This window comes from Sminthopsis crassicaudata, chromosome 4, assembly GCF_048593235.1.
Source record: "Sminthopsis crassicaudata isolate SCR6 chromosome 4, ASM4859323v1, whole genome shotgun sequence".
NCBI classification, from domain to species: domain Eukaryota; kingdom Metazoa; phylum Chordata; class Mammalia; order Dasyuromorphia; family Dasyuridae; genus Sminthopsis; species Sminthopsis crassicaudata.
In genome coordinates this window covers 465,530,807-465,552,572 of record NC_133620.1, presented here as the reverse complement: position 1 = coordinate 465,552,572, position 21,766 = coordinate 465,530,807, and the positions used below count along the sequence as shown (strand labels likewise).

The window sequence follows — 21,766 nt, the reverse complement described above, 5'->3', positions numbered from 1 at the left end:
TGCTCCTTCCATCCCCTGAGGTGGCGAGGTGGTCAGACCCCGGGTAAAAAGCCTCCCTTGGCATCTGTGCCGGTGCCAGTGGGCAGCATGCTCCATGGTTTGGGACTTCTGCCCAACAACCGGAGAGATGCCCAGGGGGGTCTCTGTCTCACAGCTCAAAGCCCTCGTCCTTCGGGGCCTGGATAATTTTTCCCTTCATCTCTCTGCTGTCCCTTCATCCAGAGCTGGCCCTTTAAAGGAGCTTGGGCAAAGACTCAAACCAGCATTTAGCATGTGATTGATCCCTGGGAGAGCAGCCTGCCCATTAAAAGGGAAGGCAGGAGGCAGCTTAATGAATATTTTAAGGGACAGACCTTGAGCCTGGCCCATCCGGAGGGGCTGGCCCGGAATTGCTCATTCAGCTCGGGACTGAGGCTATTTTTACCCGGGGAAGAACTCCTGGGTCTTGAGCAAGCCAGGGCTGTGGACTCCTTGTCTCTCCTCCGCCCCCCAGCCCCCTCCGGCATCCTGTGACTGAGGATGTTGAGGACTCTGGAGCTCTCCTGGGGCCTCTCCTTCTCAAGGGCCCCCTCCCCGCTGGGCGGAGGCTGCCATCTCCTTAACCTTCCGCCGTGATCTCAGCCACCCAGCTAGCTTTTAGTAAGTGTTTCCTGGGTGCCGAGGGCTCTGCAAGGATCGGGGGACTACAAAGAGGCAAAAGCCTCCCTTGTCCTCAGGGAGCTTACCTCTGGAGCCCCGGATTCTGTCTAGTCCTGTAACGGTCTCGGGTTAGAGACGGATCGTCCCATATGGGGAACAATAAAGGGGCCCATTTGGCCAGAAAATAGAGTTCGTTGCTGGGGGCAACGCTGGAAAGGAAGGCTCTAAAACTAAGTGCTCGACCAAGGGCTCCGGGCTTTTTCCCCCATAGATGCAACAGCCTCACAGTTCTTAATTAGGACAGACACTGCTGGGATCAGGTGCTCCATGCACATGTGCTGGATGAGGTCATAGGGACTGGGAGGGACAGTCAGCTGACCTCTCAGAGCCTCAGTTTCTACACATGTTACATTAGAAGGTTAGAGTACTGGCCTCTGGGTCCCTTGCAGCTCCCGTAATCCCCACCATGGGCCAGCTGGTTCAGGGCAGCCCACTCCCTCTCCTCTGCATCTCCTGGATGGGACAGCTGCGGGGCTGGAGGTGGGGGGAGGCGGGGCAGGAATGTCAGCCATGACGTCACTGGAGCCGGGCATGGAGGGTGTTCCTAGGGCCACATCCTGACGCCGGTCACTCAGCGGATCTTCACTGAGGATCTCCTGTTTCTTCGGGGTTGGAGGAGACACGAGACTCTGCTTGGGGCTAGCTGTCCGTCCTGCTGACAGACAGGGCCCACGGCCCTGAAACCCCTGGGAAGGGTCCAACTTAAGCCTCAGGCAAGGGCCAGATCTCTGGCTCTGTTAGTGTGGCAGGGGCTCAGAGAACGCCATGGTCCCTGCAGGGGTCACTAGCAATGAGGGAAAGCCCCTCCGAGGAGGGAGAGCTGAGTTTGGACCCTGATTAGTGGTTAGGTAAGTGGAGCAGAGGCAGGAATCTTCTCTGGGAAAGAGGGCACCATGTGTTGGTAGAAGTGTGGAAGGAAGTAGGCCCAAGTGAATGAAGCTGAAGCTTTTATTGGGAAACAGGAAGGAAGGAAGGAAGGAAGGAAGGAAGGAAGGAAGGAAGGAAGGAAGGAAGGAAGGAAGGAAGGAAGGAAGGAAGGAAGGAAGGAAGGGAGAGAGAGAAAAGGGAAGGGAGGAAGAAGGAAGGGAGGGAGGGAGAGAAGGAAGGGAGAAAAGGGAAGATAGGAAGAAGGGAGAAAGAAAGGAGGAGAGAAAGGAAGGGAGGAAGAAAGAAAGGAAAAGAAAATACACAAAAAATATTTAGAGCAGCTCTTCTTGTAGCCCAAAATGGGAAATCAAGGCAGTCAAATGAAGTGGAATACTGTTGTGCCATAAGGAATGATGAGGAGACTGAAAGATTCCCGTGAACTGATGCAGGGTGAAGTGAGCAGAACAATTTATGCAATGACAATGTCGTGAAAGACTTTAGAATGGATCCATCCTCTTGCCTCCAGACAGAGAAGTGATGAACTCACAATGTAGAAAGAGACTTTTCTTCTGAGGGATTGTGCGGCTGAGCATGGACAGCTTCGTTCATTTATTGGTTAGGGGGCATGGAGAGTGGAACTTTTTATTTTTAAAAATCATGCTTGTTCATTGAACATTTTGTAAAAGGTTTGGGTAGCAGGGGGAAGAACAGGGTGCAGGAGTGAAGACTGATCAGTAAGGGGCAAAGGTTGTTTGAAGACAGCTGGGTGGCGAAGTGATTAGAGCAATGGGCCTGGAGCCAGAAACTTATCATGTGTGGGGGCAAGTGTACCTGTGCATATTATGTTGCATGTACATGTGTGTGCCGTGTATGTGTTGTGTGTGAGTGTACATGTATGTGCTGTGAATATGAGTGTGCCGTGTGTGTGCATGAGGGGCAGGCACTGTGTAAGTGCAGGTGTGGGGCCTGTGATGTACCTGGACATGGGGCTGCAGGGACTCCCTGGGCCTGGCGAGGACATGTGTGTCACACAGGGAGGGTATGCGTGATGTGGAGGGGATGGGTTCTCGGGCCAGACCCTGGCCATGGGTCCGAGCCTGCAGCCTGCGGAACGGCCCATCCAGGCCCTTTGGGCCGCATCCTGAAGACGATCACGTGAGGTCAGGCCATCACTACCTTCTGGGCTCCCAGGGAATCCATCACCAAACTCTACACTCAGTCTCTTGAAATTGGGTTTGCTGGGTGGGATAATGGCATTTCCTAGTTGGCAGACCTTCCCGTGCCATACAGGGGCCGGACCCGTAACCTTTACCAGAGCCCAGGGGCAAGGCCAGGAGGGCGAGACTTTGCCCGTGGGCTCCCTGTTCTCATGAGGATGCTTGTGGACCCTGGGCAGGGGAAGCCCCCAAGCCCCGAGACCTCCCTGTCTCCGTGGGAGCCATTGTGTGGGTTCAGAGCCGACAGACATCTGACGGGCAGCTGGCACGTGGTTCTCCTATTGTTCTCCCCTTGTTCTGACTGATCCTAGCCGGTGGGAGTGGGTGCTGTCCCTGAGCCCCCTCCGGCAGCCAGCATCCTACCCGTCCCCACACACGTACCGGCGCTGTTCTTTTCTGGAGAGAGGAGGGATGAGGGATATATTTAGAAGGGAAGGTGATGTGAAAACAAAAGATCCGGCAACAACAGATCTGGGAGAGAGGATGGGAGCAGGTATCTGGCTCCGGCTCCGGCCCTTCCCCCTCGTCCCCTCCCCTAGACAAACCCAGATCCTGGTGGAGCAGACCGCCTGGGGGTCTCGGCCCTTCGCCGCAGAAGGAGGGCTGCGTGTGTGTGTGTGTGTGTGTGTGTGTGTGTTCCCGTGAGAACGTGTCTGTGTATATTGATATGTATAGATGCTTCCTGGCCAGGGAGACAACTCCGAGCTTCCCCTCCCCTCCTCCCTCCCGACCCTCCCCCTCTGTCAGCTGCCATCCGAGCTCCCATCCATCTTGTGCCCAGATGATTTCAGAACAAAAAGAAGAATAAACATTTCTCTTTACAAGCAAGGAGCAAGGTCAAGCAGGCTTCGGCTGCGCCGGGAAGAATGGACCCGTCCCCCCATCCCTCCCGCCTTCATGGAAGATGGATAAAAGGATGGAGACAGGGGAGGCACTCAGGGATGGCTGCTCGCTGGCCGCAGCCCTTCGTCTGTCCACCTTCTCCCCAGTTCTGTAGGACGGGGCCTTGGGGAGCTCCTGGGCGGGGAGGGGGGTGGCAGCTGAGCTGCTTTCACTTCCCTTCCGAGGGGACTTGGGAAGCATTTCTCCCTTTGTTTCACAGCCTCCCTCGTGGGTAATGGCAAGAATCAGCCCTTTCCCCCACGGAGGGGAGTAATGATAGAGTTGGGCAGTGTGGGCTCTTCCTCCTGCCCCCGGGGTGCACCCAGCCCCTCCCACACGTTCTGGTCCCTGGCTGAGGGGAAGGACAGCTCCATCCAGGGGTCTCCTTCCTTTAGAACCCATGCGGCCCTGATGCAGGAGCTTATGTCGTGAGTCTGGGGCTGAAAGGAACCGAAATCTCCCGAGTTCAGCCCTCTGATTTTACAGCTGAGGAAACTGAGATCCAGGGAGAGCAAGCACAGAGAGGGATTGGGACTCCAGGCCCACTGACTTCCACTGATATCCCTCTGGAGGGCAAGCGTTCTTCTGCCCATTTTACAGATGGGAAACGTGAGTTTCAGAGAGCTTCTGTCTGACTTCCCTGGTCCCTCATAATGGGGCTGACCGGCCTGGCCCGTTGTCCAGAGATAGCCCTGACGTCATTCTCAAACACTGGGAGGAGACTAGAGCCGGGGCTCCCTCCCGTCCCCCACTTGGGAGGCCTTTTCTTCGGCCACATGGCATTTCCTGAGCGAGGTCATGTAGGATTTAGAGCCAAGAGGTCACCCGGGTCAGAGGTCATGACACAGGGCCAACGACACTGCCAAGGATGGCCTGAACCAAATTAAAATGTAATTGGGAAATAGTTAACAAAACGAATGAAATGCGGTAAACACAGGTGATGCTAAAACGTGCTTTTCTGAGCCCACATCACATGCAGGGTCCTTCCTCAGGGGCCCTATTTCAGCTTGAGTTTACTGACCCAGCTAGCCCACACCCAGCTTTAGGAAACTGAGACCCAGGAGAGGAAATATAACGTTTATATGATGGATAAAGGCAGCTTTAAAAGTGGCTCAGTGGGTAAAATGCTGGATCTGATGCTGCCTCAGGTAGTCACTGGCTGCGTGACCCTAGACAAGTCTAATCTCAGGCTGCCTCAATTTCTTTATCTGTGAAATGGGACTCACTATAGTTCCTGCCTCCACAGTTGTGAGGATCAACTGAGATCGCCAAGTGCTTTAAAGCAAACCTGAAGTGTTATATAAACACCAGATATTCACGTGGCTACGTGTGAGTCTGTATGGAGAGAGGGGGTGGCCAAGGGAGGCCTTTTAGGACTTTTAGGGGCCCGACAGACCCGGGAATGACACAAAGCCAGAAAGCGGTACAGGCGATTGGGGGCTCAACCAGGATGGCTGTGGGTCTGAGGAGGAGGAGGTCCAGGATTAGTATCAAAACCAGGACCAGAATTAGGACCAGGACTAGAGTCAGGACTAGGACCAATACCAGAACCAGGACCAGTACCAGAACTAGGACCAGAACTAGAGCCAGGACTAGGACTAGGACCAGAATTAGAATCAGAACCAGAACTAGAACCAGGACCAGAACCAGAACCAGAGCCAGGACTAGGTCTGAGACCAGAACCAGGACCAGAACTGGAACCAGAAGGGATCTGAGCTCCCAAGGCTGGCCTTGAATTTAGGAAGGAGAAGGGGGAGAACAAAGGCAGATGTCAGAAGGTGGGAGCCAAGCGGGAGGGCTCAGCTCGCACCCATCCAAGGCGGCCTTGCCGGAGCGGCCCCCGCTGCCTGGCCCCCCTCATCTCCAGCGCACAAAGGTGCGGCTTTCCAATTACCAGCAGCATTTGATCAGGAGCATTTGGAGCCGAGCAGGAAAAGCCTGCGTCCCATTGTGGCTTTGATGGCCCCCCTCCCCCTCCCCCTCCTGCTGTCAGCATCATGTGTTCCAAGATGCGAATAGACTTTAAAATTAGCCCGAGTGAGACATGATGAGGAGGGTAAATCCATTGACAAAAAGAAGAAGGAAAAAGCTAATATAAATGATGACATAAAATAAAGGCAAAAAGAAGCCAGTCCTGAAGCGTTCCAGGGGAAGGGATTAGGCTGGGGGTGGAGGGAGGCGGCCCCCGGGTGACACATTTTGCTTCCAGCAGGGGGCGGCTCCTCAGGCCACCCTTGGCGTCCCAAAGGGGGGGGGGGGCTGCTGTTATCCGGAAGCGGAGGCTCTGTGGGTAAATACAGTGTTTCCATAGAGATTCGTTGATGCTGTGCCCAGCTCTGTTTTCTCTGCTCAGAGGCTTCCCTAGTGGGTGGGTGGGGGAAGGATGGATTCTCTGCCCTGAGAGGGTGTGGGAGACAAGCTGAGATGCCGTCCTCCCCCAGGAGCAGGCAAGGAGACGGCAGGGCTCCGAGTCACTTCCCGAGGAGGGCCAGAAGAGCACTCATTTATGGACTGGAGGACCATGCAGAGGTTTACTGCCTGTGTGACCCTGGGCCAGCCGTTTCACTTACCTGCGTCTCAGTTACCTCATCTGTAAAAAGGAAGAGGTTAATTAGACTAGGAGATCTCTGAAGTCCCATCCAACTCTGGATCTATGGGGTCTTAGGGCATCTGGGGAAGGGAGCAATGGAGGGGGGAGGATTAGGGGCATTGACCTTGAGGAAGGAGAGTCTTAGGAACAAAGATCAGCCTGATAGATGGTCTGACCCTCTCCATAGGCTGCCTACTCCAACATCCATCAATGAGGACTGGCAGAGTGTGTGTGAGAGAGAGAGAAAGAAAAAGAGAGGGGAAGAGAGAGAGAGAGAGAGAGGAGAGAGAGAAGGAAAGAGAGAGGGACAGAAGAAGGAGGAGGAAGAGGAGAGAGAGAGACAGAGAAAGAAAGAAAGAAAGAAAGAAAGAAAGAAAGAAAGAAAGAAAGAAAGAAAGAAAGAAAGAAAGAAAGAAAGAAAGAAAGAGAAGGGAAGAGAGAGGGAGAAGGGAAAGAGAGAGGGACAGAAGAAGGAGGAGGAGGAGGAGGGGGGGGAGAGAGAGAGAGAGAGAAAGAGAGAGAGAAGGAGAAGGGAAAGAAGGAGGGGGATTGCCTATTAGACTGAGCTCTTTGCAAGCAGGAACTGCTTCTTTTAGGATCTTTGTGTCCCAGAACTCAGCACAGTGCCTGCTATAGAGGCTTAATAATTATCGTTGCCAGGCTGACTGCTCCTCAGCACCGAGCATCCTTGACCCTCCCCATCCTGTTACACGTGTGTTTCGGTCCTTGGTCGGTTCCACTGTTACCCCAGCCCGGGCCGGCAATAGCTGACTGTCCCTCTTGGAGCCCCGGTTTTCTCCTGATGGGCAGTGTGAGGGAACGGGGGTGGGGTGTGAGCTCCGGTTCTGGCATCCTGGGTGACCTACACTCACGTAACCTCTGTGGCAGGCGTGGTATGTGAGCCTTTGGAAGGGAAGTGGCCATCGCTAAGAGCCAGCATGTCTTCATCAAGAGAGCTCCTGCCAGACTCCCTCATTTCCTTTTTTTAACTGGGTAACTGGGAGAGGGACGGAGAGCCAGATGCAGCTAGGAAGACCTGAATTCGAGTCTTACCTGACCCTGAACAAGTGGATCAGTACTCTGAGTTACAGAGAGGGCACCAAAGTGTTATTGGTCCAGGGAGGGGGATTCCTTCCCTTCCTTCCTTCCCTTCCCTGGGCGCCCCTGACCAACGGTGTCGCTTCTTTGAACGTTGGTTCTTTTATCCGTGATTAGCAAATCAGGGGCATGCTGGGGATGTTGGTCACCTGGATTTTAGCAAAACACTGGAGAGATCACGGTCTCGGCTGGATCACAGGACAGGCCGGAGGAGGGAGCGGTAGCTGAGGGATTGGCTGATCCAGGCCAAGCGGCCATTTGGACGTTCGGGGTCACCTTAGAGGGAAGTTTCTCCTGTTGTGTTACAGACCCGCCTGGCGTCTGGCAAAGGCTGAGCCCACCCTCTCTTTACAATGATGTTCAGCTAGAGATCAGTGAAAATAAGATGATAATCACACCTGTGTGTGTGTGTGTGTGTGTGTATTTTCCCCCATCCAAGTTCCTCCAGATTTATCCTCAGGCCCCTGACTTAGAGGGGGCTCTCTAGGGGAGCCAGGGGCCCTTATTGGTCATGGGCCAGTCAACATGTTTCATTAGTCCCTTAAAGTCAGACGGGAAGCGAGCCTAAGTAAGCTTCCCGAGGGCCGGGATGCTGGCTCACTCATCGCTTTATTTCGGGAAGGGTGTCACGGGGTGTCAGAACTCACACCCTTCTTTAATGTTACTAAGCCAGAATGATCCCAAAGCTCACCATCTCTTCCTCTCAGGGGGAGCGGTCAACAAAAATAAAACAAGGGCAGAGAAGGACCGGTGAGTGCTCCCCGCTCCCCATCAATGGGCCCCCGTGAAATCAACTCAGTTTCCTCAGGACCTACTATGTGACTAAGCATATGTTGGACACTAAGTAAATGCAGGTGTGAATAATAATTTTAACCCTAAAGGTTTGCAAGGTGCCTTTGGTCTTTACCACAAGATGAAGGAGGTACTTTTATCTCCATTTTACAGATGAGCAAACTGAGTCTGATAGATCTCAGTGATACTCCCCTAGCAAATTTCTGAGATAACATCATCATCATCTTCATCATCCTAGCTGATATGTGTACAGTACCTACTATGTGCCAGGCACCGTGTTAAGTGCCTTACAATTATTATCTCATTTGACTTTCCCAACAGCCCTGGGAGGGAAGGGCTATGATTATCCTAATTTTTTACAGATGAAAAAACTGAGACAGAGATTAAGGGATTTGAAACCAGATCTGCCTGGCTGGGTTGGAAAGGGGAGAGATTTGAGGCAAGAGACCCACTAAGCGGCAACCGTGACATGCAGGTGAGAGATGAAGAGCAGAGTGGTTCCGGTTGGAGTGGAAAGGAGATGTTTGGAGTAGGGGGCCGAGATGACTCTGAGGCTGAGAAAATGGGGGTGCAAGGCCAGGAAAGTTCAGAGAGGGGGCCAGTGGGGAGAAGATAAGGAGCTCTCTGTTGGACCTGTTGGGCTCGAGATTCCCACAACTGGTTGCAGTATCAAATAGCTCAGGAGAGAGCGGCCTGGCCGGGGAGAAAATCATTGATCTTTGGAAAGTGATGAGGTCGTCAGGAGCCAGGGAACGGAGAGAGAAGGACGGGGGACAGAGCCATTAGCGGCCCCCGCACTGATGGATGATCCAGCAAAATAGATGGAAGAAGGAACAGTCAGACAGGACAGATAAATGCCGGCAAAAGCAGCCCCTCAAAAAGCGGGCCAGCAAAACAAATACGTTAGGGGAGACGGGGATGAATGATGGATCCATATTGTAGCACTTTGTGCACAGTAGGTCCCCGAGAAATGCTTGCCGAGTATTTCACGTAGACCCATTGCTGGGGAGGGGCTGGCGCGGCACTGGCCGGGTTGGAAGCGGCTGGCCCTCTGCCCTTGTCTTTGCTGATCGCCCCAACTGAGCGGAAGGGATGGGGGAGCTCCCCTCCGGGGTCATTTCTGCTTGGCGACATTGGAAGGGTCTTGGGGTGAGGGCTCTGACACTCCCTCTTTTCATGAAGGCATTTTGCTTCAGGGATGGGCGCTGGAGGCCCGCCTTCCCTCCGTGGAGCTGTAGGGTCTTTTCTCTAGGAACAGCTGTAGCCCAGACACAGGTCGGTCCCCCCCCTTCAATGAAGTCTCCTGGTAGTCCCCAAACAGCCGCCTTAGAAATGACAAACCCTTCCTGGGGCCCATTTGTCAAACCCTTTTCTACCGTATTTTGGCTTGAGTTCCTCCCCCTGCCCCATTCAGGAGCTTGGGGTGCCTTTAACTGACTTTTGGCAGAGCTGTTTTCTGAGGAGGTGGGATCTCCCGCCTCAGTTTCCTCCCCTGTAAAATGTGGGGCTCAGGTGGTTCTATTAGCATTTCAACCTCCAACCAAGGGCTTACTGACACTCCCATGACCCTCTGCAAGCCCCCAGACTCACCTGCGCTGCTGGCCCCCTGGACCATATTACACTTAAGTACTTTGGGGCCCAACCGCCGCCTTTCTCCCCTAGATATGAATCCGGAGGAAACCTCCAGAGGATGGATGCGGCGGCACTCCATTAAGAGCAGAGAGGCCGCCGCTGGGGTATTTTCTGGGCACAGGCCTAGAGGCTTCCTCTGCCATAAGGGTTTTCCCAAAGTGGGTGTGGGGGCAGGGAGATGATGGAGGCCTGGGTAATTTCTGCTGACTTCCTCTCAGCTCGGTGCCTTTTGTTGGTGGGAACAATTGGCTTGGCCAGAAGTCAATATCTCCGTGTTCTCTCTCCCCAGTAAATGCCGCCTTCTGAAAGGCTTCTCCCCCCCCCCTTCTGGAGGTTCGGGGCAGCCGGACAGAGGCCTCTGGTGCAGTCTGGGAGGGGTGGTCCAGGGAGAGGACACGAGTGATGCTGGAGAAGAGAGGGGGAAGCTGGGGAAGGATGGAGGAGCAAGAGCCCGCCCAGCTTCCTAGGTCTGCTGTCCTCCAACCTCTCCTCCCAGAGCAGAGTCTGAGCAGTCTGCAGACCCAATCTCTGGGAGGAAGACCTCTAAGACTCCTGGGGATGTGGTGCCCGCCTGCTGCCCACATCCCTGCTTGTTTTCCTCCTCGTCCTCCCGTTCCCTCTGCCCCAGTGGGGGCCTCCTGGGCCCGGGGCGGTTCTGGCCACCTGTCCCCCAGGGGCTCTGGTTTCTGCTGGCTCCAGGCTCCTTGGCCAGGGCGGCCTGCAGCTGCCCTCGGCCCCCCGCTCCCCTCCCCACCGTGGGGGGTTACAGTGGCGCCAGGTCAGGCTGAGGGCTGTGCCCTGGCCCCCGGACAAGCAGCCACCTGCTTCCTACGGGCCCTTCTTTGGAAGTGCAGCCAGCACGTTCTTAACCCGATCTGCCGCACTTGGGTGGAGGGGAGCGGGGCCCGAGGAGCCCGAGCTGGGCGGGAGCCCCCAGATTCTATTCCTAGCTCAGATGCCGAAGCCCGGGAGGTGACCTTGGGAACGGTCCGGCTCAGGCTCTTCACGGAAGAGCTCGCATTCTCTCCTTGAGGAGTGGGGGCAGTCGTGGGGTCTGGTGGGTCATGGTCCAGAGTCCGGCCTTCCAGAATGAGCCGGGAGATCTCAGCTGCTCATCCGTCTTCCCAGGAAACCACGGATCTAATGTTCAAGCCCTCGGAAACCCGGCTCCGACCTCACTCTCCTTATTTCCCATTACCCAACGTGGTCTCATGGGAGGGGGGCTCTCACTGCCCTTCCATGGCCATCCTCGGCCATGCTCATCCAGAGCTGACCAGATAATGCCCAGAGGCCACCCCGGGGGGACCTGTAGGGAGTCTCCATCTGCTGCCGCCAGTTGGGCCCAGGGAAAAGGCTTCGGGCCATTGTCAAGACAGGGGCCCAGCTCGGTGATCCCTGCCCTGCTGCGAGGGGCACTTACGGTCCCCCTTCCCATTAGAGGGCACTGCCTGCAGGCCCTCCCAAAGCCACCCCTGATGCTGGCCCATCACCGACGGGAGCCCGGCCTGTAGCTGTCTGCAAGGGTCCCTCCTGGGCAGAGGCCACTTGTGTGGACCAGGGCACCTGCCTTTCCTTCTCCAGGGTGGCTGCGGCCCCGGCAGGAGCCGGGTGTCCAGCCTGTGTTGATTTATACTCGATCAATAGCGATTGATTATTAAAAACATATTTTTTTAGTGCCTTGGGAGCAGCAGGTCCGTCAGAGGACACTGTCACCACAGAACTGGCTCCTTGCGCACTGCTTTTAATTAGCTCGCTGGCCGGAGCTCATCAGAACACGGTATCCCTGGGCCTGGCGGGGCTTTACAGGAAGAGCTGGGGGCCAAAGCGGAGAGGGAGCGTGGGGATTTCCTCCTTGGGGACTGTCCGGACTCCCCGGGGGAGTGCACTCAGAGGGTGGACAGGAGGGAATAAACATGTAGCTAGTGCCTACTGTGTGCTAGGCCCTGACCAAGCACTTCACAGAGAGCGTCCTGTTAGACCTGAGCCGCCCCCGATAGCAGGAGGGGACCAAACTCTCTGAGGACGGGCTCATCTGGGCACCTTTGCATCCTCAGGGTCTGGCACATAGTAGGTGCATATATATGCGCTTCTTGACTGACTGCCCAGAGTCTTATCCCTTGACTCTGCCCTATCTCCTTTTTCCTGAGTAGCTCTGAATCACGGCCAGCTCGATAGCCATTCTTTCAGTTGTACACAACTCCTCGTGACCCCATTTGGGGGTTTCTTGGCAAAAATACTGGCGTGGTTGGCCATTTCCTTCTCTGGTTCATTGGGGAAAACTGAGGCAAACAGGGACACACTCAGGAAGATGAGCTTTCATGACCAGTATTCTGTCCATTAGGCCCCTTAGCTCTCCTTCCCAAACCAGGAGGCAGAGGGTCCAGTTCCTACAACTCTCTCCCACCCCCTCATGCCAAAGGGTCCTCCAGGCCCTAAATCCGGTCAGACAAAAAGCTTGCTTCCTTCACGCCCAGCCAGTCGCCCCAGACCCCCTTCCTGGTGCCCTCCTACATGTGGAATCTCCCCCATTGGGAGGTAAGCTCCTTGGTGTTAGGGCCAACTCGGTTTTCCCTCATACAGGGGAAGTTTTCAAATCCCCCTTCTCAGGCAGCTTTGCTCTCACATCACAGCTTCCCTGCCCAGGGATTCGAGGTCGGAGGGCGGGGTGATCCACACTGGCGAATTGGGGGTCGTGGAGGCCGGGATGCCCCCTGGCCCTGCAGGAAGCTGCTGCTCTGCTTCTTTCAGCTGTTGCGGGTCAAGGCTGGCACACGTCCGGAGGGATCTGCCCGAGCCCTTTCCCTTCTCTACGCAGAGCTCGGGCAGCCTGTGACATGCAGACAGTGTGCAGGGTTTGGGCATCCCCCTCTCCTTCAGAGAATGAATCCCTGTCTTTCTCCCCAATACCAGAGGCCCAGCACCACCCAGTCCCCGCAGAGAATTTGGTGGCTGGGGATGATAAACGCCTGGACTGTCCCGCCCTCCAAACCCTGCCCAGAGGCGGCCGAGGCCGGCCTCTCCCGTGTGGCTGCGGGCCGGGCACTGCCGCTCGCCGCTCCTGGCACCTTGGGAGCCGGGCGAGCCCTGCCCTGCCCAGCTGTTCCCGGGCCTAGCAGAGCTCCCCCGCCCCCAGCCTTCTCTGCCAGGGGAAGAGGATGAGTTTAAGGGGAGGCTTCATGTAATGAAAAGGAAAGTCTCTGGGCACCAGTTCCCTGCTGCCTGGAGGCACTTAGAAACCTTGCCAGCTCAGCCTGAGCGGGTGCTAATAATATATTAGTGGCTGGTTAAAACTTATTTGTTCTCGGAGGCAGTGTCTGGGGAGGGGCCGGAGAGGCAGGCGAGCAGGAGGAGGGGTGAGGAGCAGCCCCTGGAAGTTCAGGGGCTTGGAGGAAGGGGGCCGACCCTCACCCCAACGCCCTTAGCCTCCTCAGGGTCGAGATAGCCAGGGGCGGGACTCCGGGGAGAAGGCGAAGAGGCAGAATGAAGTTTCCGGAGGTGCCGGGGAACAGCCTGTGCTGGGGGGAGAAGGTGGCCACTGAGGGGTCCAGTGTGCCAGGAGCTGCCGGGGATTAACGGGGCCGAAGGGCATTTGGACTCGGCCCGTAGAGCAGCGAGATCAGGGTTCGAATCCCACCTCAGCCACTTGCTACCAGTTGGGCCCTTGATCTCTCCTGGCCTCTCCTCATCTGTAAACTGACGGCCAGAGCAATGGCCTCTATGTTCCCTCTCCACTTTAAATGTTTGAGTCAGGGGACCTGAGTTTGAATCTTCCCCTTACTGCCCATGTGAGCTTAGACGGGTCACTTCCTCAGGCTTCACGTGCCCGGACCTGAGGCTGCGCAAGGTCTCCCTTGGCTCCAGTCCAGTGAGCCTCTGATGCAGCAGAGGGGCGGCCATGCAGAAGCACAAGGGGATCAAAAGAGAAGAAATGGGGTCCAGACCTGTCAGGAGGGACTGGGTGGGCCAAGGAGGCCTGGGCGGGCCGAGGAGGCCTAAGCATCTGGAGCTGGTATTTCCTGGCGGTCCTCAGTACAGGCTTTCCTCCTCCCAGCCCCCGCCCCCATCTTGAACCCCAAAGTGGGGTAGCCAAGGGAGTAAGCATTTATGCAGCACCTGCTGTGTGCCAGGCACCTAACTCGCCTCCTTCTGCCCTTGCAGCTGTCCAGAAGTTGGAATGGGCTGTGAGCCATGAATGGTGATGCCCCTTGCCAGGACACCTCCTCCCAGGTCCCCGACTGGCGGGAGTTCTGCGAGCTGCACGCTCAGGCGGCGGCGGTGGACTTTGCCCAGAAGTTCTGCCGGTTCCTGAGGGAGAACCCTCAGTACGACACGCCGGGAGCCGAGGCCTCCTTCTCGCACCACTTTGCCACCAACTTCCTGGACGTCTTCAGCATCGAGGTGAGCCGGGTCTTCGTCTCTGACTCGCCCACCAAGTACAACATCGTCCCCTTCGTGGGGCTCCAGCCCTGCCACATGCCCAATGCCCGGGGGCCGCTGCCCTGCAGGGAGGAGACCTCCACCGAGTCTCTGGACAGCATGGACCCCGTGGCCGGGCCGCCGCCGGCCCGCTACCTGAGCCAGGCCCAGCAGGCCCAGGCCCACAAGGTTTCTTCCTACGGCCACTCCCGAAGCTCGGAGGACGTGTCTTTGCGCGCCGCGGCCAAGCCGCGGTTCAAGAAAGGCTTCTCTTTGCGCAACATGAGCCTGTGCGTGGTGGATGGCGTGAAGGAGATGTGGCACCGACGCGCGTCCCCCGAGCCCGAGGCGGGCCAGCCCGCCGCCCTCCGAGGCGGGGAGCCCCCGGCCGAGCCCCGAGAGAAGTGGGCCCACCGCCTGCGGCTCTCCCGGGGCCCGGCCTCCAAGGTGGAGCTGGCGGACATCCAGCGGGAGGGCACGCTGCGCTACATGGTGGCCGATGACTCCAGCTGCGTGGGCGGCTCCCAGTGGCAGAAGTGCCGGCTGATGCTCCGCAAGGCTGTGAAGGTGGAGGGCGAGCGCTTCCTGCTAGAATTCTACGTCCCACCCAAGGTGAGGGGGAGCGTGGGAGAGGGGGCGGGAAATTGGGGCTAGCTGGATTTGGGCCCTTTCAGCTCCAGAGCTCTGATGTCCTGCCACGCAAAGGGGGTGAGTGGGGCAAGGAAGCCAAGGGTCCCACATGGGCCAGAAGGAGCAGGGGTCCAGCCGTGCAATGGGATTGAGTGGGCGCTGGTGACAAGGACTGAGAGCTATACTACCTTGGCTCTCTGTGGATGATTCTCCTCCCCCATTCTGGGAAGCAGAGAATTCTGTCTTAATGCTTAAAAACCAGATAGATGAAGTATGGCCATCCTGATGCTCTCTGAGTCCTTTCCAAATCTGCTTCTGGAAGCAGAAGCAAAATCTTTAGAGATTTTGGGTGGCTCCAGAGAGGGATGTGACCTGCTCAGTCCCACACAGGCCAGTGACAAAAGTGGCCCTCTAGCACTCTGGGAGTTTCACTCCCAGTCTAGTGGTCTTGGTTCTACTCTTATCTCCTTCTGTCTTATTGCCTGAATGGCTAAATGAATGATGGATGGAAGGAACGAAGGAAGGAAGGAAGGAGGAAGGAAGGCAATGGAAGGAAGGAAGGAAGGATGGAAGGAAAGGAGAAAGAATGAAAAGAAAGAAATGAAGGAAGGAGGGAGGGAGGGGGAAAGAAAAAATGAGGAAGAACGAATGAAAAGGAAAGAAGGGGAAAGAGGGAGGGAAGGAAGGATCAATGGAGGGAAGAAAGAAGGAAGGGAGGAAAGAAGGAATTCTAGAAAGAAAGAAGGAAAGATAGAAGAATGGATGAATGAATGGCTGATTGGAGGAAAGAAGAAATAGTTGAATGGCTAAATGAATGAATGGCCGAATGAATGAATGAATACATAAATGAGTGGCTGAAGGAGTGAATAAATAAATAAATCCTTTCTGGCTTTCCTTCCTTCCTCCTCCTCTTCCCACCAGCCCAGTGCTCTTCTCACCCCTTCCTTTCCCCAAGCAGCTCAGGACACAGGAAGGGCCAAGTCCCAGGGACAGCAGAGCACAGCCAGGTATTCTCAGGCAGGTGGTGTGGGGAGTGAACAATACCGGACAGTTTTTAAAACTCACTAAAATGGTTTAGGAATGGGGATAGGAGATGGAGAAGAAAAACTTGTGCAGGGATCTCCCAGGCAGGGAATCTAAATAATGAGGCACGCTTCTTAGAAGTGGGCGTAGGAGAATATTGGGGAAGCTGAAGGGGCTGCACTCGTGAGGGGGAGAACTTGGCATGGGGTGGGCTCACACAAGGAAGGCAGTTCTGGACTGAGACTAGAAAGAAGGGCATGATGGGAGTGGGGAGGAAGGCGTTCTGGGTGAGTAAATCCAGGAAGGATGCTTGGCGTCGATCCTATTGGAGCCACCTGTGAAGGCAGGAGGAGCCTCTTGTCACAGCAGGGAATGCTGGGTGTTGTCAAACAAGGCAGGGATCAGATTGCTCTCTATTCAGTCCTTCTCATCTTCCTAGCTTCTGCTCTCTGAAACAAGAGCGGGATGAGAGGGAGCAGCTCTGGAGGGCCCAGGTGGAGGGCGGGCTGGAGTCCCAGCTCGCTGAGGGTGCTGGGAGGGAATGCTGTGGCACTCAGGGGCATGTGCTCAGCTCATTAAGAAGCTGGAATCTGGAGCCCCGAGTGACCAGTGTGGCTCCGACTCTTCTGAGCTAGATGACCCTACATGAGTCACTACCTTTGGGATTCTTAGTAGGCTCCTCTACAAAATGGGGAGCATTTATACTACTCCACCATCCACTGGTCTTGTGAGGAGAGCATTCCTGTCTCATCTCTCTATCTGGACTATGGCATCCCTGTACACAGAAGCTTCTTCCTCTTAGCTGGACTGGAATAGGAGCTTACCTATGGAGGTATCTCTGTCCCGGGAATCTGTGTTCATCATTAGAAGTCAGAAAATTAGAATTCATCTCTCGCTTTTGCCACTTATTTCTTGTATGACCATGGATACGTGACTTCACGCTTCCCTGAGCCTCAGTTTCCTCCTCTGTAAGACGAGATGGAATCTAAATCTTTTATTTTAGGTGGTTTTAGAGGACCATATTCTAGAGCTGAAAGTCCATCTTCTTCAAAACTCCCCCATTTTAAAGAGGAGGAAACTGAGGCTCAGGGAGGTGTAGAGTGACTTGTCTAAGGTCACACAGGAAATAAAGGGGATTGAATACATTGGAGGGACATGACCACGAGGCTTCTCGATTGAGTCAGCCCTTTTTCCAGCCGACCACACGTGCCCTTGGGATCCTGGTTGTACCAAGATTTGTTGGCATCCATTCACATTTCATAACCAGTTATATTCTTCTCCCAGCTCTGCCGCTTATTCCCTGGGCGACCTGAGGCAGTCACTTAACCCAGGAATGGAAGTGTCTTAGTTTCTTCATCTGTAAAATGAGGGGGAAGAGATGACGTCTGAGGTTGTTTCCTCTGAACATTTACAATCCGAAGAAAATCTATTAACTGAATGCAAAAAGCATCTCTTTAAGAGTCTATTCTGGTCCAGGAGCCAAGGACAAAGACAAACCGGAAACAGGTCCTGCCCCTGGCAGGAGCTTCCATTCTCCTAAATCAACATTTCACTTCCCCATTCCAATGAGAGCTTTTCCCCAAAGCTTTTATCCTAGAAGGGTGCATCCTTTCACCCACGGTAAAGGCCCTGCCACACTTACATGATTCTCCAGAACAATCCTACAATTCCATTTTCTTGTTGTGTTTTAAATCACAGTTTCTTTTTCTTATCCACCCACTTCAGTATCCAAGGATGGCTTCCAGTGATTTTTTTGGAGGCAAGCTTGAGGCTGGATTTGAATTCAAGTCCTCCTGACTATAGGGCCAATGCTCTATCCACAGCCCCACCAAACTGTCCCTTTCTGATGGCTTTTGATCATTTTTCCAGCTTCAAAAATCAAAATCTTGCCACAGGGCAAAGACCGGACCTCAAGGATGTACATGAGTTTTGTCTCTCTGGCTGCGCTTGGCTTGGGTAGAGACTGTTTTATACTCTTTACAGGAGATGCTAGAGGTGATGCCATATAGTGTAGGCTTGCCTCAGCCCTGAAAAAAATTCCCAGCTAGGAAGACCGCTAGCATCTGAACAGCTGCAGCAAAGGGACTTGTATGTATGTAAAACTTCATGGTGACTACCTTGGAGAGGACAGCATTGGCTTTATTACGTAAACTGTCATCTTTTTTGTTACAAAATCAAACTGTTACTTTGAAGTCATTGATTGAGTGCCTGCTGTGTGCCTAGTGCCTCACACGAGCCAGACCCTACCTGCAAGTCTAGTTTAGAGAGACAGTATTTGTACATTGAAAAGTTTTACCAGTACAAGAGAAATATTCAAAGAGTAAGTGACTCCATCAACAATGCTCAGTAAGGGCTCACTAAGAAAAGAAGACTGATTGGGTTTGGGAAACAAATCCTGGCTCTGCCATGTGAGTGACTGTGGGCAAGTCACTTAGGGCCTCAGTTTCCTCAGCTATCAAATGAAGGGAGTGGGATTTTAATGACCTCTGAGTTCTCTTCCAGTTTAAAATCTATCATCCAAGTACTGTCCAAGGTGCTGATGAGAAATAGACAAAAAGGAGCCTGCCTTATTTAGGGGAAAATAACATGATTACAGGTATTGCTAAATAAGGCAGTCAGGTTGGATCATGGGAAGACTGTTGGATCAGGAGTCAGGAACACCTGGATTCAGTTCCTTGAGTTACTTGGCCGTTCTGTGACTCTAAGTCATTTGATCTGCCCTAGTCTAAATTTCCTCAACTACAAAATGGGAACAATGATACTTATCTCAGAAGGTTGTTGTGAGAGTGATATTGCAAGAATGCTTTACAAAAGCATCATATAGGGCAGCTAGGTGAAGCAGTAGACGAGCATCAGCTTTGGAGTTAGGAGGACCTGAGTTCAAATTTAGCCTCATATATTTAAACACTTATTACTATGTGACTCTAGGTAAGTCACTTTACCCCTTGCCAAAAAAAGCACTTACTGTATCTATTAAATATCCCATGAACATTTGGGGATTAGAGATCAGGAAAAAGGATTTTTGTTGTCATGATGTCCCCACTCTGGGAGTGGTCAGGAAAGAGATCACAGGGGGCTAGAGGCACAGCCCAGTGAAGAAACCAGGGGAGGACTTTAACAATGTAGAGGAGCGGGGAAGTTAGTCAGGGAGAGTGTTGTGATGGGAAAGCCAATCCTGTTGTGTTTGGAGGGTTGAGGTGGAGGGTTCTGGGTAAGTTAAGAGAAAGAAAAAAAAAACAGTTTGATTCTAGAAGATGGTTCATATGATGGAGTGGAGCGTGGAGATGGGGCTGGAGAGATTCAGAGGAGTCAATGGACTTGAGTGGGCTGGGAAATCAGGGAAGACTCGCTGAATGAGGGAGCAGGTGCATGGGCTGGGAACTGTGGTCAGTTCCTTGATCAGATGAGAGCCAAGGAGGAGGCTTCCCTGCAGGAGAGCCCAGCCTGACCAAGGTGCAGCAGCACATGGAAGAAAATTTGTTGCTTGATTTTTCTCCCTCCAGCCTCCCCCTATGTCAGAGTTGAGGTTGAGGCATACATACTTTTCCTTTACAATGATCCTCCGAGAGTCAGAGCTGGAAGGGATCTCAGAGCTTCAGCCACTTTATTTCCCATCTGTGGAGAGGGTCACATGGACTGTTTGGGACTGAATGGAACCAGAACCAAGCTCCTTGTTTCTTTTCCTGGTAGTTTCCATCACCTGGCACTGGCCTCCTTTAAGCCAAAGGACGGCATCGTTTTTAATCTTGCTTAATCTTGGCCTCCAGCCAATAGTCCCCCATAGAAGGGGGGCCGCTTCTATTGCTACCCATCATCGGATCATAGGTCTAAAACCAGAAGGGATTTCAGGAGCTAGCTAGGGACCAGCTCCTTGTTTTACAGAGAAGGAAACTGAGGCCCCAAACAATTTAATGACTTGTCCAACACCATACAGATCTATCTAGGCCATCCTCCTTATCTTACAGAGAAGGAAACTGAGGCCTTAGAAGTTTAAGTTATTTTACCAAGTTTCCATAGACAGTAAGTGGTTACAGCAGGATTTTCACCCCTGTTCTCTGAGGCCAGACACACAGCTCTGGGCCTACTGGACAGTGCTGTTCAGGTGCCTCCTCTGCTCCGCTTCCTACTGGAACGAAGATTGACCCTGCGGGTATTTTCTCCCTGCCCCAAAGAAATGGTCTTTGCAGAGAAGTCTTCTTGAGGTGGTGAATTTTCTGATGGAGGAAAGAAGAAGGGAATAAGCATTTATTTCCCACCTACTTAGCTCAATGCTAAGTACTTTTTAACGATGTTATCTCATTTAATGATAGTGATGGGGGATGACCAGGAGGTTCACAAGGGGCTCAAAAGGCTTCATCTCTTTGGTTCGTTCTTGTAACCAGATCTTGTATCTCCAGGAAGCACGGCCATCTCCTGCCTGCCTCCCCCAGCTCCCTGAGCCATGTGCCCGAGTAACAGAACCACCCTAAAAGGGCCTCCCCCCAAGAAACACTCAGTCCCTCCTCCCCCTAACCCAAGAACTGGGACAAGACCAACATCAAGGCCAGTGACCGAGATGGCCCCCGCCTCCCTCCCTATGACACGGGGAGGAGTCATAGCAAGCTCCGTCCCTTGGGGGAGGCCCATTGCTGCTGGGAGCTGAGTAGGATCCAGGAGGCAGCTGACTGTGAACAGAGGCAGTCACCTTTGTCACCTGAGAGGTCTCTTTCTTAAATTAGATCTGGAACCAGACAGCTGTTCCCACTGGTGGGAGGAGTATCACTGAGCCCGAGGTTGGAGGCCCTTGAGACTATTCTCCCTCGTGGGAATTTCCCATCTAGAGCAGAGTGCTTGGTTCCGATTTCCATCTGTGCTTCCTACCTGTGTGACTGTGGGCGAGGAGGGCTGAGGCGTTGCTGGGTTGTGGGTCTCTTTGGCAGCGTCTGGCAAACCCCGACTCAGAATCTGATTTGTTGCCTATGGTCGTAATGGAAGGAAATGCTTAGTAGCAAGAGAATTGTATAAATATGTGCATATATATTGGATTTAACATATATTTTAACAAGTTTAACATATATTGGATTCTTCCTAGCTGTGTGACCCTGGGCAAGTCACTTAACCCCAGCCTCAGGGGGGAAAAAAAATGTAAAAATAAATAAATAAAAAATAAAATGAAAATAACATATATTGGATTACTTGCCATCTGGGGGAGGGGATGGGGGGAAGGAGGGGAAAATTTGGAACACAAGGTCTTGCCAGGGTCAATGTTCAAGTAAGCACTCAGATCTCACATGGCAGAGAGCTGGTGAGTGTGTGTGTGTGTGTGTGTGTGTGTGTGTGTGTGTGGCCATCCATGAGAGCACACCTTCCTGATTTAGTCGGTAGGGATGGGGAAGTGGGAAGGGGAAAGAAGGAGGAGGGTTGCCCGTGTTCAGGGTGGCTTCTGAGGAGCTTTTAGAGCAATCTCTAGCTCCCTGTGGCCAGTTCGATGAGTCTAGGATCCAGGATGCCTTCCTCCACATCCCGAGGGGGCTTTCCTTAGGAAAGGACCAGAGACAGAAGTTGAGGGGACAGGGAAGGCCAGTGAGTGTCAGGACAAGGGTGAAAGACCGCCCAGCTCTGTGTGTGTCTGTGCAGGTGTGTGTGCCTCAGTTCCCCTAGCCCAGCTCTCTCTGTTCTTCCCCTCCTGCTTTCTGTTTCTTATACCACCCCTATGTTCGTACTGTTAGAACTGTTAGGCCATAAGCTTCTTGAGGGGGTCTGCTTTGCTTTCATCCTGCAGCAAATGCTTAATATATTCTTGCGGACTGATGGGCGCTGGCCCTTGCTGACAAGCACTCTGGGATCTTGGCCCTCGCTGTTCCCTTCCCGTGCCTTGGAGGGGGTCAGATTAAGGTGACCCTCTGCCCATCAGCGGGGCAGGGAAGGACAGTCTGTCTCC

The 21,766-nt window shown here is 53.7% G+C and overlaps 1 protein-coding gene across 3 annotated transcripts in view; it reads left to right on the top strand.

The window, feature by feature from the left end:
* SH2B2 (SH2B adaptor protein 2) overlaps positions 1 to 21,766 on the top strand; it is a 58,036-nt gene that overhangs the window by 13,448 nt on the left and 22,822 nt on the right. For all 3 annotated transcript variants that reach the window (XM_074264154.1, XM_074264152.1, XM_074264153.1), the window contains exon 2: positions 13,936 to 14,805. In XM_074264154.1, the coding sequence (XP_074120255.1) occupies positions 13,966 to 14,805 (840 nt within the window). In that variant the 5' untranslated portion in view covers positions 13,936 to 13,965. The remainder of the gene's footprint in view (positions 1 to 13,935; positions 14,806 to 21,766) is intronic.